At 29.7% G+C, this 18,867-nt stretch overlaps 2 protein-coding genes across 6 annotated transcripts in view; one reads left to right on the top strand and one right to left on the bottom strand.

Annotated features, from left to right (window-relative positions):
- Nucleotides 1-2,548, top strand: part of Npc1a (Niemann-Pick type C-1a) — a 26,876-nt gene extending 24,328 nt beyond the window's left edge. Inside the window, 1 exon segment of the mRNA XM_018461106.1 lies at nucleotides 2,472-2,548. Within this exon segment, the coding sequence (XP_018316608.1) occupies nucleotides 2,472-2,477 (6 nt within the window). The 3' untranslated portion in view covers nucleotides 2,478-2,548.
- A 10,955-nt stretch (nucleotides 2,549-13,503) lies between these two features.
- On the bottom strand, nucleotides 13,504-16,702 carry Scp1 (Sarcoplasmic calcium-binding protein 1). Of its 5 annotated transcripts, none has more exons than XM_018461099.1 (5): nucleotides 16,332-16,702; nucleotides 15,051-15,217; nucleotides 14,683-14,812; nucleotides 14,276-14,379; nucleotides 13,504-13,855 (listed from the first exon to the last, which is right to left on the bottom strand). In XM_018461099.1, exons 1-5 carry the CDS (start codon nucleotides 16,354-16,356, stop codon nucleotides 13,727-13,729), a joined length of 555 nt encoding a protein of 184 aa, XP_018316601.1. In that variant the 5' UTR covers nucleotides 16,357-16,702; the 3' UTR covers nucleotides 13,504-13,726. The 5 variants fall into 5 exon arrangements, with proteins under 5 accessions (XP_018316601.1, XP_018316602.1, XP_018316604.1 ...); XM_018461100.1 differs by having other exon boundaries at nucleotides 13,506-13,855; nucleotides 16,321-16,701; XM_018461102.1 differs by having other exon boundaries at nucleotides 13,506-13,855; nucleotides 16,328-16,701.
- Between the last annotated feature and the right edge of the window lie 2,165 nt (nucleotides 16,703-18,867).

Raw genomic sequence — 18,867 nt, 5'->3', positions numbered from 1 at the left:
ATCTAAACACGGAGAAAACCTGCGAAACGCAAGATTGTCACATAAGATTATAATTCATACAAAATTTTATTATATAATTATAATAATTATAATTTTTTATAGATTAATTTTATCAGAACGGAATTATATCATATGTATACAACGGAAATACAGAACACAAGTTATAAAAGTTTAAAGGTGGATAAAGATTATAATCTTGTATATTAATTTTTTATTAGCTTGTATATTAATTTGTGAAATTTATTAATTGTTGTTAAGATTCTTCTAGTTAATTATGTATTTAATATTTGTATTTGAAATGTTTCTAACTATTTTTTTTTCTAAGTGTGGGATGGTAAAGCTTTTTACACATATGCTGCTCTAATTTTATTCTATAGTATCTATTTAAATGAAAAATGATGTTATTTTTATTGATTGTACTTATATTATTATATATGTGATATGACAATATAACTATTACCATTTTTAATGTCTTCAAAAATAAGAGAGGAAATCTAACAAATGTTTGTAATACACAGGAGTATGTAACGGTAATATTTTTTTATCATATAGCATATTCTAATAATAAATATTGTGCTTCACTGGATTCCTTACTTATATATAAATGAATTGCTAATTAAGAGTTTATAATATAGTAAATATTGTGTTTTAATATATTTCTCAATTGTGCATGAACCATCAGTTAAGAGCTTACAATATTGTAGCACGTTTCAAAATATTTTTATCATAAATAATCTTCATTAATTTTGAATGATCTTTTGACATGGGCATTATATTTGTTTTAATAGATATTACACGGAATAGATATTACGGAATAAAACTATAAGATTTAATTTATAAAAGATATATTTTTTATTTCAGAAATAATTTAATCTACAATACAAATCTTACCACCGTCTGGTACTCTCTTGTATATCATGTAACTTTTGTGTTTGACAATTTTTTCTTTTAATCTCGTGCTTTTAGAAGATATTAAAAATGATAAATAATATATATAGTTTTTGCTTTACCTTATATACATACATTATACATATATTAAAACTATTGCGCGTGTTTTTGTCTATCGTTTGTATCTATCGTTGTTTGTTATTATTATAGCAAATACATAATGCAGTATATTTATTATACGTTGACGTATTTTAATACTTAAAAAATATACTGCATTATGTATTTGCTATAATATGACCGTAGATATATATATTATATATGTCACAATATATATATATTATATATATCACAATATATGTAATTATCTTTGAGATTACATCGACCGATAATTGAATAGTGTTTTTAAAATTTATAATCAGATTCCTAGAAAATAATAGATTGTATGCTGCTATAAAATTATTGATTGTAACAGGGATATGGAAAAGCAAAAATATTATCACTGGTGAAAAAGAAAAATGTATAGAATAGGATCACTTTTATGTGGTCCTCATTTGCAATTTTATCTTTTTATCCATGTAACGTTTCAAAGTTATTTTTAAATTACATATAAAGCTTTCTCAATATATCTGTTTAGGGTTAATCTGTTATTTAAAATGTTCATAATATTTTTTAATATTTTATTTTATAAAATTTATGTTTTATTTTAGAACAGTGGTAAATATGGATATTATATTTGTCAATACATTGCAATTCTTTATTTATTATAATATTATAAAAATATAATGAATATGGAAATTAGGATAGTGAAATGAAATGTAATTGTAAAAAGATATTCAAAGATTTAGATACATAAATTACATAAATAATCAAAGACATATAAATATAATAAACGTTTATATAAACTTATAATATTTAACTGTTTCGTAATTTCATAATTTCAAATTAAAGCTTACTTTTCTCTACGTGAAAACAAATTTCATATTTTATCAAAATGTAATATGCAATATATAATAAGCAATGTAATAAGCAATAGAAAACTTTCTTTTTATGATTAAAGTCTTAATTTTGTGTAGCAAATGTGTATAATTATTTTTAATACAATTTTCAATTGTGTACTGAAATTCATTTTCAACGTATATTGGTAAATTCAATATGTATTTTGATTTATATATAGCTTATGCCAATATCTAAAAAAATAAGGAAAAATTTTTTTAAAAATTTTTCGAAATTTTAAAATGTTATATATATTTTTTTTGTAAATGGTATCATCTTATTATTTGAAGAAATATTTGAAGAATTAGTATTTTTTACACGAATACGAACATACTCGTTATTGCATGAAATGTATTTGTTGTAATTAATGAGTTGCTTCTTGTATGTATTGAAATAGAAATAGAAATGTTACGAACACGTAGAAAATTACACTTACGCAAAAAAAAGTAGTTTGTATCCATCAGTGTAACACACAGCAACACAATCTTAATCATATGATTTTAATCACACAGTGCGATGGGAGATGATTGTGCTGGAAGGGGAGATTTAAAGTATTTAAAGCATGTTCTTATGTTTTTTTTTTTTTTCAGGCGTGATGTCGCGCCGAGGGCGTAGAAGAGCCCGCGAACTCGCGAGCGGAAGCGAAACTAGGCGTCACAAACGTGACAAGCCGGATTCTCCTCTACTCCAAAACGACAACCAACAACGCGCGTCCACTTCCTACGCCAGTGTGAACTCCATTGATGTGACTGATCACCATGTAACATTCTAACGAAGAATTGATCATTGCCAATTTAATCGGATGCAATTTTTGTACTTAGAAGGACTGAAATTAATTTACTAAATAAGTATCAATAGAATCTTTTATCTTGAGTCGAGAGAGATTTACAAGTTCATCTTTCCTCCGAAATATAGAAAGTTTAATACGAATTATTTCTACCAAATTCTTCGAGACTGGTGAACATGTCCATCTACGTTCATATCTGGCATTATATTTTAGCGGTAAATAAATTGTATAATTCTAGGTCTTCGTCATTTTTAATATATTTATTTCTGGAAAGGCTTTCTTTTTTTTTTAACTTAATATTAGATTCTCTCACAGACTGTATTCGAAATTAAAATGTTTCGCAATCGCAAACGCTTAATCACACGCGCGATCGATTTTATATAGAATATAATTGATTTAGAATGAAGAATTTTTGTTTTTCTTACTACTTATTAAGCAAATTTGTTGATAATAGTATAAAAAACGTGACGGATATATATATATATAAAATGCATTTTCCTATTTTTAATGCATTTCGCAATTATGACATGAATCCTTTTTCTGATATCGATATCCAGTTATTACTTATGTAGATATAATGTAAAGAATTCGTTCACACGATACGAGTTTTTGAGTTTGTACCGATAATTTCATTGAATCGCACAATGGGCCAGACGACCCGAAAAACTGGCCAAAAGTCGAGTTTAAAATTTACTGTAAACAATATTTCATATGTCATAAGACTATCTCGGAGAACATATAATGAACTGTATAATAAGGTTTTGGTAACAGGTTTCGAGGAATAGCCGCTTGATTACAGGTGATAATTTCAGATCTATCTTTAAAATAAAAAACATTAAAACTATGAATATAAATTTTATAAATTAAATGTTTAAAAATCGTATTTGTTTTAAAAATGGACAAATAATACATTTATTTACTCTAAATATTAACACTACTTTCTAGGGCAAAGCTATTTACGCGAATATTTCTGATTTTTTTGAATAGATTATAACTTCACACAAATCCATCGTGCCGACCTGTACGGCCTCGGAATTAATTTTTTTTGATACTGTTTTGTTCGTATGAATATGGTTGACGAAAACAAATTACCACTTTTTGCCACTTTTGCTCGTTACTAAAGATATGTATTTATTTTCCCACTACTACACAGTAAGCCAAGAGACCAAAAATCCATTTACTTCAGAATTTTGATAAAATTATGAAAAATTATGGTCATGTACGGTTCTTCGGATCGCTGATTTCGAATTTGATGTCAGAATTGCACAATTCAAAATGGCGGATCCAAAATAGCGAACAATTTTCTATAATAATTGTCTAATTTTTATGAAATTCAGTAGTATATATCGATTTTTTAATTTTTTTATTTAAAAATTTGAATGTAGTTAAACATTTTTGAAAATTGATTAATTAATTATTATTCAAACGTAATTACAAATCTTCATCATACTACTCTTCACTAGTCAAATGACCGTTATCATGCAAACTTCCGTAAAAATTTGAAGGCCGCTTGAGTCATCCTCTTTCTCGGTCTCGTTTGATTGAGAAAAAGAATACATAATTGGTCAAACTTAGGAATGTTTTACGAAAGTTTGCATGATACGGAGTTGACTAATGAAGAGCAGTGTGATGAAGGAGATTTCTAATTACGCTTGAATACTAATTAACCAGTTTAAAAAAATGTTAAAAATATAAAAATGATAAAATACAAAAAAAATTAAAAAGTTTTAATTAAAAATATACTGGTTTTTGCATTTTCGGTTCGCCATTTTGGATCCGCCATTTTGAATTATGAAATTCTGACATCAGATTCAGGAATCTAAAAAACCGTTATATATATAATATTTAATTTCATAAAAATTAGACAATTATTGTAGAAAATCGGCCGCCATTTTGAATTATGAAATTCTGACATCAGATTCAGGAATCTAAAAAACCGTTATATATATAATATTTAATTTCATAAAAATTAGACAATTATTGTAGAAAATCGGCCGCCATTTTGAATTATGAAATTCTGACATCAGATTCAGGAATCTAAAAAACCGTTATATATATAATATTTAATTTCATAAAAATTAGACAATTATTGTAGAAAATCGGCCGCCATTTTGAATTATGAAATTCTGACATCAGATTCAGGAATCTAAAAAACCGTTATATATATAATATTTAATTTCATAAAAATTAGACAATTATTGTAGAAAATCGGCCGCCATTTTGAATTTCTAAATTTTGAGTTCGGATTCGAAATCAGTGACCCCAAAAACCCTTAGATACCGAGTTTTACACCAATCCATCAACATTTTGAATTTTGGCCAAGATTTCAGATCGTCTGACCTACTGTGAATCGGTGCAAATCAATCTAAATCTGAATGATTTGTTTTACCGTATATGGTTTGTAGTGACAAAACCGAGTGTTCGACTCGCTAATTTTCTCGCATACGATAACCGTATCGTGTAAACGCTCCTATATAATAGTACATTGTGTAACGAGTGGGGTTTAGTTGCCTATTGTGCAACTACACCACACGAGATACACATACTATTTTTCATCACGAGTGCACTGTGCTAGTAATATGCTATATAATTACAAAGTCGCACGAGCGAAGCGAGTGCGACATATGGGGCGGTGTGTGGGGCGCAGGAAGGGAGGAGGGTTCGGGGGCCCAGCCCCCCGACAAAAAAAATTTAAAAAATATTTCGTAAATAAATATTTAACAATACAAAATTTTTTAAAATATAAGTCAAATATTTGTTTAGATACTGTATTATCGTTTTCTCGTAGTCGATAATTTTATTATTGTAGAACACTGGCTACGTTTACACCGTGCGCTTAGTCCGCGACCTATACGGTAAGTGTCTTTGTTTAACCTACAAGATAAACAAGGACATCTATTGTATAAGCCGCGGCCTAAATGCATGGTGTAAACGTAGCCACTATACTTAGGCCGGAATCAGACTACGCGCATTGAATATTGAGATTGAAGATTGAAAGATTGAAATTTGACCAATCAAAACAATAGAAGCTAAAATTCCTTTGTTCTCACTGGTCAAATTTTAATCTTCAATCTTCAATCTCAATCTTCAATGCGTAGTCTGATTCCGGCCTTACGTGAGATACCCAGAAAGGGCGTTCCGGTCGTCGCGTTTCTCCGTCTTGTTATTTGTACGAGCGCCACCACTGCGTTGTGTTAATTCACTAATCTCGCTGCAGCGTGGCGCTATTTTCCCTAATTCAACGTTTCTGCGTGGGGTTAGAGAAATAACTCAACGGCTTGAGTTATCGGCCATTTTTCCCACGCAAAAGCGTTGCGTTATGGGGCATATTACGTGCACGCGCGATGAAAAAAAATATATTGCCACTATAGAGCATGACAAAAAAACTGATCCGGCAGAACGACCGATTCGGTAAACCGTACCGTGTGAACAAGTAAGCTCTAAAAGTATTGACAGTTGAGAAATGAATCTAAATCTAAGAAGTTGATATTATTTCTAAAATAATCCTTGCAATGATTTATTTTGGCGATAATATCAAAAATAGTATTGAACTTCAGGATTTCATGTAGTTAGAATTATAATTAATCCTTCATTAGCACACAGGAGTGAATTGGTACCAGCATTTTTTTATAGCTATATAATTAGTCCTAGAACGAATTCTGTAGTTTAAATTGATTGGACACTGAAAATGGCCCGAAGAATTTGTTTGATAGTGTCGAAACGTTTACCAATTTTATTATTATACGTTACTAAATATACTCAATCCTCTTATAACACGGTACTCTAAAAACACGGTTTCGATATATGGTGCAAAAATTGCGAAAGGAAATTCCCCTTATACGCACTTACACTTTAAGAACACGATTTCGATACATCACGGAACGAAATAACCGTGTTGGCGATTACATCGTCACAATCCGTGCAGATGTTCCCAGAATTCATCGCATCGAAAACAATCAGGGTACGTTCTTTTAGGCATCGGATTTAGCAGTCGCTGCGCATCGGAGCTGCCGATTGCGTGTTTTTTAAACGATTACGCAGATACGTAGCCGGCTGCGCAGCTAATTCTATTCGTCTGCGTATCTACTGCGTATCCATTGCCAAAAGAACGAAAATCTGCGCTGCAATCGATTGTGCAGTTGTGCTAAAAGAACGAATTACTGCAAGAATTGCTGTATCCGATGCCTAAAAGAACGCACCCTCAGTGTGCGCGCGCGCGCGCGCGCGCGCGCACACACACACACACACACACACACACACACACACACACACACACACACCAAATACAATACAATTCTTATATAAAAAATAAAACGAATCTCGAGTAGCGCGGGGACCTTTACTGAAGTCGTTAGGCGATTTAAACGATCGATAGAAAACTCGTAAATAATATTATTTCGAGAAATGTCGATGACAGGATTTTTGTTAAGAGTGGGGACTCCGCGCAACGGATTCTGAGAAACGAAATTAATGGAGGGCAGAGTTGGCAAAAGATGTTTTTTTTTTTAAAACAATACATTATGTGTTTTAATTTAAAGAATGTTTAAATATACAATAACAATTAAAATAAAATAAAGAAATTATAAATATAAGAATAATTATATGTAATTAATATATAATAGAAACGTGGGGAAGGATATTAAAATAATTTTAATCATCTTTTTATATATTTTAAATAAAATATTTTATTTGGCAGAATCATAAGAATACCAACATTTGTTGCAAGAATAAGGAAAACTGCCAAAAACCTTACCAGTATTCTTTACAAAAATATATTTTATAAATATGATTTATAATAAAATAAAATTAACTCAATATAAAAAAAATATTTTATTTAAAATATGTAAAAAGATGATACAAATTATTTTAATATCCTTCCCCATGTTTCTATTATATATTAATTACATATAATTATTCTTATATTTATAATTTCTTTATCTTATTTTAATTACATTGTTTGTTTTACTTATTATAAGCCTAATAATTATGTATCTCTCTATAAAATCTAGTAGTTTATCTGGAACAAGAATACGGGTTCTAAAGGTACTCGTATTCTTGTGAACTTGATACGATGTTGAAGTCGCGCGCGCGAGAAAACGCGTCCCCGCTGGCAACACTGCTGTCTACAGCTGTGTGCAGCTGTGTCGAAAGTCTCGTGGCGCTACTTGTCGTACACGTGACGTTACTTTCCGCACTGCAGACCGTACAGGAAGTGACTACTTCCCGTACGGTTGTCGGAAAATGGCTACTTTTCGCACCGCAAAAAGTGCGGGAAGGAGCCACATTCGACGCACATGTAATGAAAAAATATTAATTAAGCATGTTTTAAATAGTTTAAATTATGTTTAAAATTTTAAAACATGATTTTTTCCAACTCTGACGGAGAGTCATTTGCGAGTCTTTGTAAAGTTCGGACGCATAGTAAATCTTATCTTTAATTATTAAATTGTCACTCTAACAAACTAATACAATTCTAATATCACCTCTGACATTACATCATTGAAACAAAGTTATTCTGCACAAGTTTGTCTTTTGAAAATTGAAAAAATGAAAAAAAAATGGCAAATTTCAGATGCGAATTCACACCTGTGTGTTACGAAAGGTCGCGAAAGAAGTGTGCGAACGAAGAATTAAATCAGTCATCATCTAAATATTTATGATAATTAAGTAAATTGTTCTTATGCCGTCCACATCTAAAATAAAATATAAAAGTTAGGTAAAATTAAATAAACACATAAATCGATATTGATATTCATAAATACGAATGCTATCCAAATGATATCCATATCAGGAATCAAGTTTTCAAGTCTTACAACAGTCCATAAGTTTTATGGTGAAGTCATTCATCAAAGTCCAATTAATTTGAATCTTATTAAATCATTCATCTTACATCAATACATTTGAAATTATTCTAGCTAGACTTTTTATATGATTATCTTTGGCTCTAGGATGTAAGAATTCCATTAATGAATGTTTTGATAGTAAGAAATCACAGAATTTACTACATACTGATCATTGGTATGATTACGTGTATGAGAATGTAAGTATGTATATTCTCGGCATGAATGGTATGAATGTTATGAACCTTCACCATGTTACTTAAGGATTGATTTTCCGAAATGTATAATTATCAGTATTGTCGATTAGATTTGAATACGTTTTGTCTACTTCTTAAGTAAATATTGTCTTGCTTTGCCAAGTTCCAAATTTATAACATTAAGATATTAAATTAAGGCCAGTTAATAATGAGAGTAATAGTTTTTGTTTCTTTGCCGCTAGCTTACTATGGATCAATGGGGTACATATGTCTAATATTTAAATGTTTTTCACATTATTTTTATTACATAGTTTTTGAGACTATTTTTTCAAAAAAATCCTCGCATATCTGATTTTTTGTCTATTCCATATGATTATTAAATTTTCAGACATTATAAATTATCTGACAAGGAGAGGTTCTTCTTTACTGTTCACTATATGTTATAAATACTTATATTTGCCGAACCGGCATTCTACGGTCTGTACCGTAGTCTAACGCTCTAACTGAGCCACGATAAATCGTTGATGCCCGTTCCTAATAATAGTGTATACTGATATATGCACATACGGGGATCTATATTTAATTACTGGACTTCTAAGGCCCATTCGAAAGAACAGCTATACAAGTGTCGGTTTTATAGTCTCCTTTAATATCGCTGCAAGTTTGATCAGAATCGATGAAGATCAGAGAGGAGCTTCTCCTTGTGAGAAATGCCTAAAGACACGTATTAAATCTTTATTTAAATATGGTTTTATGTTTTTGATTTGGTTAGTTAAACTTTATATTATTTGTATACAACTGTTCAAGAAACAGCTCTTTTTCTATTACTTTTTATAAAGCACTCCTCTAACGCTATAATGCAAAAAGTTAAATAAGAACTCTTGTGAGTTCTTACTTGTGAGATTAGAATTAACAGATATTGGAAAAAAAAAACAGACTAGTAGTCTGTGCATATGAAACTACGCATGGAAAATTGTATCATACTTTGCTATAACGAAAAATGTATGTTTTTTCATAAAAGAATAAAGCAATAAGATTTGAGAAAAGTAAAAATCTATAAATGTATACACCTATTTGAATGACTGAAATAAATCAGACTTATCATAGAAATTATGAAGTGATAAATTACCTCGGTGGAAGTGTCATTGCTTCAAATCAAACAAGAAAATAATCGTCGATGGGATTAAAATACTACTACGAAGTGAGAGAGAGAGAGGATTAAACGCGTGAACTGTATCTTTTACCTTACACGAACAAGAATAAATTACAGAGAACAACTAATACTAAGTATGGCTCAGAATCTCACGTAGCAGAGTTTATATATTAGTTCATATTTAGAATATCTAAGTTTATTATTGCTACATGTAATAAGAAATTAAAAACACTGTAGATAAACTCAATCGCTATTTTTAATTGAATTATTTGTATACTATAGTTATACATACAAGGATCAAATACGCACAAGACTTTTATATGATTACAAATCAGCATTAATGTAGATATGTTTACATTAAGTTAGAGGTGGGGGTATCTGTTCACGCCTTACATAGTTGTGACCTCGCAGCAGTTGCTTCTATAGCTTCTATAGTCATTGCGGTCCAATAAAAGTACTGAGTGCTGTTGCGTACTTCCGCCTTCGATAGTCTCTTCTCCGAACTGTACACGCAATTTACGCAAAATTTCAATATTTTAACATTTTTGTTTGAAAAAAAAACTTGAATAACGCGCTGCATAATAATACTTAGTATTATTTATTCTAATAGCATAATAAGCATTTATACTATAAAAAACAATTGACTGACAGACAAAAGTGGTTGAAATTTTCTTACAGTCACATTATCTAAATTTTCGGATAGATTATTGTCTGAATTTTTAGCAAGTGTTGTATAAATGTTTCTTGATTTCGCCTAAATAGTTATTTTTTGTTTTCCATCCTTAATTATTAGTTAATAGTCTAAATATATCTTTTAAATATCTAAATATTCAGATACTCAAATTTGAATTTCTATTTACCTGTTATTAAGTCTGTCTTTTTATTATTGAATTGCTGCACTAGTTCAGACATTCTGAGTTTACTTCTTTCTTTTGAGGAGGGATAAAGATAAACTCTAAAAAGTGCAACCAATTCAGGAATAAGAAACAGAGTTAATGACACAGTGAATAGAAATTCAAATTTAAATGTCCGAATATTTAGACATTTAGAACAGAAACTATTGAATGAATTGTGACTGTTTCAAAAATTTCCATAAAAATAATGTTCTCCTGATAAGTTTACCTGATCATTGCTTCGCTCAAAATAATAAAAATTTCAATTTTCTTCATAAAATTTTATTAAATTGCTTACAATTAGTCTTTAGTAAGAGAATAACATTGAAGAGACCGACTAACGAAAGCAGAGAAATCGCAAAGAACATTCACGCTTATAAAACAATAGTCTATCTGAAATTTTAAAGTTAGTTGCTTTCAACATGTTTCATTTTTTAGACACCAATTCTAAATATTTCGAACAGACGCGCCATTATTCTTAACTTTCAGAGAAACTTCTCTGATAATTAACAGATTATCTGAAATTACCTTACAGGTATTCAGATCTGAAAATTTAGATAAAAATGTATTGTATTTTTAGGCAATTTAAAAAAATATATTATTCAGTGTAAATACGTCTATCAATAATAACATTGATTTGTATTCACACACAAAAATTTCATATTTGAATCACTCTCGTACATATAGGAATTGTGAAAGAATTGTGATTTTGTGTGATCCTTAGTAAGCAAAAACCTCAAAGGAACAAAATATATATATGTTATTATTAATCCTAGCAATCAACTGGTTTAAAATATGCTTTGTATTATATTTGTAATTAAAACTAATTGAGAGAATCGTAAAATATGTATTCAAGTATATGTTTTTCTTCGATAAACTTCACAATCTCACATTAAGTTGGAACAAATGTATTCTATTATTCCAACAAGAAATTTGATCACTGATTGATTAGTCGTGAATTTATTATGATTTAGCCAAATATTAGAATTGTGTAAGATTTTCGTCGAATGTGGAAGAGAATGGGAATATTACATTCAATTACTAGGTTCCTAATGCGGCGTAGATTTGCCAACTTTATTTACTAGTGCGCTTGTGGCTGTAAGTTCTCTATATCTAAAACGACGCTTTTGCTCGATATTTGTAACAAATTTTGCAACAGTGTCTTGTTTGTGTATAATATACATAACAAGAACTAGCGGGTGAATTACTAACAATATGTTCTTTAATGTGCTTGATTCTTTTCGATTGAAAGAATTTTTCACGGATTTGAATGTTTTATATCGAGTGTAACTTTTATACTACTTATGCAGTCTATACCATTATGAAAGAAAGCAACTCGCTAGATACAAAGTTGTTAATATTTCTTACGTTGTTATTGCGATATATGTACTTGCGTGCAGATAAATGTATAAGACATGAAAAAAGAGAGGCTGCGTTAAATCATTAAATGTTACAAATCGTATACATAAATATATGTCGTAAAATGTACAAATTTACTATATTGGCAGACATATACGTGTGTTCGATATACATATGAAGTGATACTTTTCGTTAAATTTAATATATACCGTACTGGTCCATTTGAGAAGTTACAAGTTACTAAATAAATGATCAATTTATACTGCACCATGTATATAACGAAATGCATATCATAGCTTCGATGTAAGTAAGAAGTATTGTGAAAAAATGAAAAAGTATAAGCGTCAAATTAAATTGTAATGACGAATAAACTGGAAAAAAAAAAGAAAACTAATTGTACGAGAAGCATCTCAAATAGCATACAAAGCGTACTGTGTTGTCACATGATGATAAATACAAATAAATTTTCTCCTATTCGTACCATATACTCAACTGCATTATATTATTTCGTTTAATTATATTTCAAGGAATCTGCTGTATGTGGCACATACAGTCTGTATGTGGCAATTTACATTTTTGTATTGTTCTTACACTTACTTATACAGTATCAACCAAAAATTTGAATGCACTAGGAGTAAATGCAAAAAGTCAAAATTAATTAAAAAGTAAACAAATAATAAATTAGGCGAATGGGAATCAGCGTTAAGTAATGTGCAGTAAATTGTTTATATACATATACAAAATTTTCTAATAACTTAAAAAAGACATTACCATATTCTTGAGGCTTTCACGGGTGTTACCTATGTGACAATCTTGCGTTTCGCGGGTTTTCTCCGTGTTCAGATCCATTCTTGGAATGCCAACGTTTCGTGAACCTTGCAGTTCACTTCATCACTGATGAAGTGAACTGCAAGGTTCACGAAACGTTGGCATTCCAAGAATGGATCTGAACACGGAGAAAACCCGCGAAACGCAAGATTGTCACAAAGACATTACCATATTTATGTATTTTTAAATTCTCACTTAAGAATAATTTTACTTTAATTCAAATAGTAGTGTCTTTTTGATGCAACTCAAACATCAAAAATTTAACATAAAGAACTTGGCGCTACCAGAGTAAAATATATTTATATACTGTATGTACATATATAACCGTTATATTAAACTGTTATATTAAAAATATTCTAAACTTTAGCAACGCCAATAGTTTTTTACGTTATACATATATTTTTGACGTTTAGGTAAAATTGTTAAAACAAAAGATACTACGACTTGGATTGAAATAAAATTATCTTTAAGTAAAAATTCGAAAATATACGTATTATTTGGATTAAATTAAGTTAGGTTATACAATATAAATAATTTTATTTTAATTGGCACAATATTTATAACATAATTTTTTAAACGAAATTTAAAAATACTGCCGCTTGAATTGAAATAAGACCCTTGAATAGGAATAAAAAGATACATTTCACTTGGATTTTATTTTTTTAAAGTTATGTATGACAATTATTTTTCGAGGAGGGCGTATACTTGGAGCCTTTTTTATCTTTTTTTTTTCGAAGGTAACTTTTCATAATAAAGATTGACATCGCTTCGAAATGACGAAATTTCAGTTATGATTCTTGTCCTATTGGCCCAAAGAGATAGATTGCTGGACAATTGTCGTCAGGATTACCGAGAAATTGCGCATATAATTCTTGATAACGTGATAAGTTCAAACCACCGCGTCTTCTGTCATCGTCCTGTTAACGTAATGAAATACTACTTTAAAGCAATTTAAATTCGTTCTTTTAATTTTTAATTAATACATGCACATTTCATGAAAAAGTGTACACGATTATATTAAATCTTCCAAGGATTTTACTCAATTTTGAACAATTGCATGGAATGAGATAAAGTAAGTACTTTAATGAAATAACAATTGCAGTAGCGTAATTTTTTTATTGCGTATTTTTTTTATTTCCAGTAAAAAATTACGTATCTTTTAGTGGAACGTACTTGACTTAATACGTTTTAAAAATTGCCGCCCAGTGAATACAAATTACCGCTTTTTAGCATTAGTTCTTTAAAGTAATTGGTTTATTCATAAATTTAAGAGAGTGTAAAAAAAGGAGCTTGAAGGAGTTTTCATTCTTATTAAATAGTCAAGTTACTTCACTTACATTTAAAAGACTTTGATAAGCTTTATCAAGAATATCTACATTATCCACAGCAATCCTTGAAGCACAATCATATCGAAATTCTTCAGCTCCAATTACGCCGTTCTCTGGAACAGGTATTAAAAATTAATTATTTCACAAAATAATTTATATTATCAATTTCGTCTATTGATCTAATTATATAGAAAGAAATTATGATTTATTAATTACTATTCTACACAATGGTCGGTATACATATATGATCCGTGTTTTTATATTTAAAGTCGTCTTAAATGCAGTCTTAAGATATAAACCAATTACAGAATTACTATTAGCATTTTAAGATATTACTTATAAGACTGTCTTGAGATAAGAATCGACTATGAATATCGGCCAATGTTTTCCCTACGTTTATAAATATTGTACAGTACCATTTATGTCAAGTATTTTGAAGTGACTATCAATGAACATCTTTATAGCTTGAGGAAAATCGTTATAAGAACGACCAACACAGCTACTTTGCATAGCCTTTTTAAATTCTTCTATCGTTACAACATCGTTCTGGAAAAGGAATAATATAAATAAGCGATAATCTTTATTTTAATATATTATATTATGAAAAATTAACATTTTTTATTCTTTATTAAATACTTATGTACTTTTATTCTCTATTATACATATATCAACAACTATACGAATCATAATTTGGAAAATATTTTTAATTACACGCTCGTCGTGTAAGGAGTTTCAGATTTGAATTTTAGATAATATTTTTCACAATAATATCTTTATGATATACCTTATCAAAATCTGCCAGATCAGCTATTTCATCCCATAAAGAAAGCATGATATGAAGATTATCTTGGTACCGACTGTAATTAAACTCGCCTTTGCCTTCGATGAGCGTCATTCTTAATGCCATGCACTCGAAATCATGCTTGTCCAAATATCCGTTGTTATCAATATCTGCAGTTATAAGATGTTTCTTTCACTAAGGGCACTTATTTTGAACTGTTGAATTTTTTTGACGAACAGAAGTGTTCCACTTTTATCTTATTATATTTGTACTGTTGAATATTGCCTGATTAATTTATGGTCGACTTTTTCTTATTTAAACCGCTTATATGTTCCTATCTCAGTAAGAACATCAACTAACAGTAACACAATATTAATAATGTTATTGCATATTCAACAATATAAATATAATATAAAATGTTATACATAACAGTTACATTATCGAATGTAAAATTATAACATTATGTTACTGTTGGTTATTTACTGAGAAATTACATTTTAAATGACGATCGATGTTTTATTTTTTAACAAATTAAAATAATTGTTCAACAATAGTATAAAAGGCACAACAAAAAATTTCCATCATTTTATATACGATATACAAAGAACAAATTCTTTTTATTTTCCTGTCCAGCAAATAAGCTGACGTTGTTTCATCATTTTGACAACTTCTTTTAAAGATTATTTTGAAATTTAGAATTTTTAATTATTTAATATGATGTAATTTTCTTGTTAGATCGATTTTATGTATAAAATTATTTAGATAAGTAATCGAAAAGTATGTATTTTTTATACTTTTTTGTAATATAATATACATTATGTATATACACACATATGTATATTAATAATAAATAAATAAATAAATATATAATAGCTATTTTTCTTCTAATTACAGTCCATACAAAAAAAATGACAAAAAATCATGTTTTACACTTTCTTCTTTAGCGCTTTTATTGTTTAATGTTTATTTAACACTTATTGGGAGACATCTCTTACATATACATATTATGTATATATAACTACCAATTACCATGCCATGAAATTTACACAGACACAAGAGGGAAGATACGAGATATGTAAGACAATGCAAGGGGATGCATTTGCACGACGCAATGCGTATTTACAGAGGAGATATTTCATTAATTAATAAAATGAAAAATATTGATTTACTTTTTATTAAATTTTATAATTTTATCTTACAAAACAAAGCTTTATATACGAAAGAAATTTATTTATTTTACACTTTTACTTATTTTTGCATAAATTCAAGTCACCATTTACTTCCAATTTTCGATATTTTGTAATTTCATAGCGTGTTCATGCGCTGCCTCTTCATATAATCATATTGTCTTTCTAATTGTTGTCCTCCTCTGCTTGAAACTACCCCGACCACCCTTGCAATATCCACCGCATCTACTAACCATACAGAAATTTCACTATGAAATTAACGCGATTATCCCAGCTGTATGCCATTGCGATAATCTCTCTCTATAATTTCCTTCGAGAGATGCAAAATTCTTTGTTTTTCCAAACCGTACGACGAGCTTTCTCGCCGGTCAAAACGCACGCAACGAAACTTGCACGCGGAAAGCACGTCCGGCGCGAAGAAATTGATTCTCGAGGATGGTGGTTCCACATTGAACTCAGCCAGAGTCTTGCCGGATCTAAACTTAGGCTATCCCCTCTGAGCGAAGGGTACAAAAGCTGTGAAGCTGTACGGGACAAGAACTCAAACAGTGGTGGTAGCATAAGCTAGCATTGGTGGTGCAGACGATGACGACAATGATAACAACGTCACGGCGATGAAATTTATATATACGTTATATTTATATCCGTCGAACTTGTTTCCTATAGAATCTTAAGTTCATTCATCTCAGCTGCTCTGCACTACCCATTTCTCCATAAAAATAACTGCCTAATTTATTATTAACAAATGCAATTATTATATTTAGAGGAAGGTCACCGATACTGACATAGGTCTCCTAAAGCAACATCCCCTTATTTCTTAGAAACTAACCTTTGCACCTTATTAATATTAATAAAAATGTTATCTGTTTAGCTAATTAAAGATGTACAAATTCATAATTCATATATTTGTGGCTTATTTCTATATCAAATCAGCTAAAAACAAATTCTATGAATCCGAGAAGAAAATTCTTACGGTGTTCTTTTGCAAATTGCGTAATTAAAATAACAGTGATTGTATTATTGATAATATTATGTTATTTTTAAATGTTATAGTTTCATAAATTAGTTTTCCTTACAGGATATATCTTTATTTATAGAATAGGAATGTTGGCATTATTGCCTACTATGTCAGTTTGGAGCCCATTTTGTCAGACGCTCATTTTTGCATAACTTACGAAAAACTTAATTATTGCAAAATTGCAAACAGTATTATAAAAACTGCTTACACTATCTGATAAAAGACACTTTTTAGTTTGTATTTATGTTTTTGAAATTGTATTTTTACCTTTTGTTTAAGAAATATTGTCTAAAAACAAAGTGGTATGTCGGTATCGGTGACCTTCTTCTACTGCTATTATTCTTATTAAATTGTATATCTATCTCTTTTATTTTAATTTAAATGTGAAAAGAAAGAGTTGCTAAAAAAAAAATAATAAATTCTTTGAAAGCGATCTCTTTTAATGACCGAGTTTCCGTTCGCATTGTCAACATATAGTGTCCACGCTTGTGCTCTTGCGCATTTTGTTTCTTTACTTCTTTATTTCTTAACGTCATAATTATATAATAAAATATATAATTTTATGGATACAAAAAATTCTTTTTTAATAATTCTTGATTAATCGCGCGATAAACATGTAGAAATATTGTTTTAATGAGATTTAATTAGAAAAATCAATGACAGTTTATTCTTTACTCTCTCTTAACTCTTCTAAAAATTGCTTATTGTTGAGTCTTCTAATAATGTTCTTCAATTATAAAAGAGGAAAAATTATCAATTACCTATGCTTCTCTCATTTGCATCATATATAAGTCACGAAATATTTGAAGCCGTTCTATTTCCTCCATTCTAGTTCTTGTTGACCGTCGCAAACCTAAATTCTAAATAAGCTGGCCAACAAATCAAAAGGGATCCGAATTTAACTGAAGCCCCGCTGAAATCGGACTCGACCGAGAACTTTCGTTGTGCTATGTCGCACGCGACGTGTGACATGCTATGAAGAGATACGTGCGTTTACTCGATGCTTGGCAATTATTCCCGAGACAACCTCGAGCTCCAAGAGACGAAATACCGTACAATAGGATGATTGCGAAAAAGATAAGAAATAAATACGTGAACAAAAATGAAATTTAAAAATAAAGAAAGGAAAAATATTATTATGTATTCGCTGTTTGTAATGAACAAAAAATTGAACAAAAGATTATTATTTCCACAACGGATTATTTAAATAATGATACATTTTAAATAGAAATTTATCGATTAATGTAACAATAGAGATTTATATTTTGATATGTTTTTGGGAAAATTTCCCACTACATTCTGTCAGCCACTGTTCACTTCACGACATTATTCTAATTTGAACGGAGGTCAACGAAGCAACGACTATCTTTCGCTGCCACCTCGATTTATCTTCTTGCTCCACGTAAATGTATTTTCGTACATGGTCTGTCCTCGGTGGACACGGTGGATCGTCACGAGATACGCGTGATCGCACTCTTTGTTGTCGATAACGCGTAAATAAGCTCATGTGTCAGAATTGGAAGCATTTGTGCATTTCAATGATGGCTTCAAGCACCTTCAATCCGGTAACAAATATATTTTACATTATGGTCCAATAAATATGCAATGATTTTAT

The sequence above is a fragment of the Mycetomoellerius zeteki genome, unplaced genomic scaffold, assembly GCF_001594055.1.
Source record: "Mycetomoellerius zeteki isolate Tzet28-1 unplaced genomic scaffold, Tzet1.0 scaffold99, whole genome shotgun sequence".
NCBI classification, from domain to species: Eukaryota; Metazoa; Arthropoda; class Insecta; order Hymenoptera; family Formicidae; genus Mycetomoellerius; species Mycetomoellerius zeteki.
Note: the sequence above shows the minus strand (reverse complement) of the source record. Positions and strands in the feature narration are given on the sequence as shown.

Excerpts from the sequence above, each read along its gene's own strand:
- Scp1 (XM_018461098.1), bottom strand. The coding sequence starts at position 16,519 with ATGGCATACAGCTGGGATAATCGCGTTAATTTCATAGTGAAATTTCTG. Across the intron at positions 14,813-15,050 it reads ATCTGGCAGATTTTGATAAG|AACGATGTTGTAACGATAGA; the intron begins GTATATCATAAA and ends TTCCTTTTCCAG. Across the intron at positions 14,380-14,682 it reads CAAAATACTTGACATAAATG|AGAACGGCGTAATTGGAGCT; the intron begins GTACTGTACAAT and ends TACCTGTTCCAG.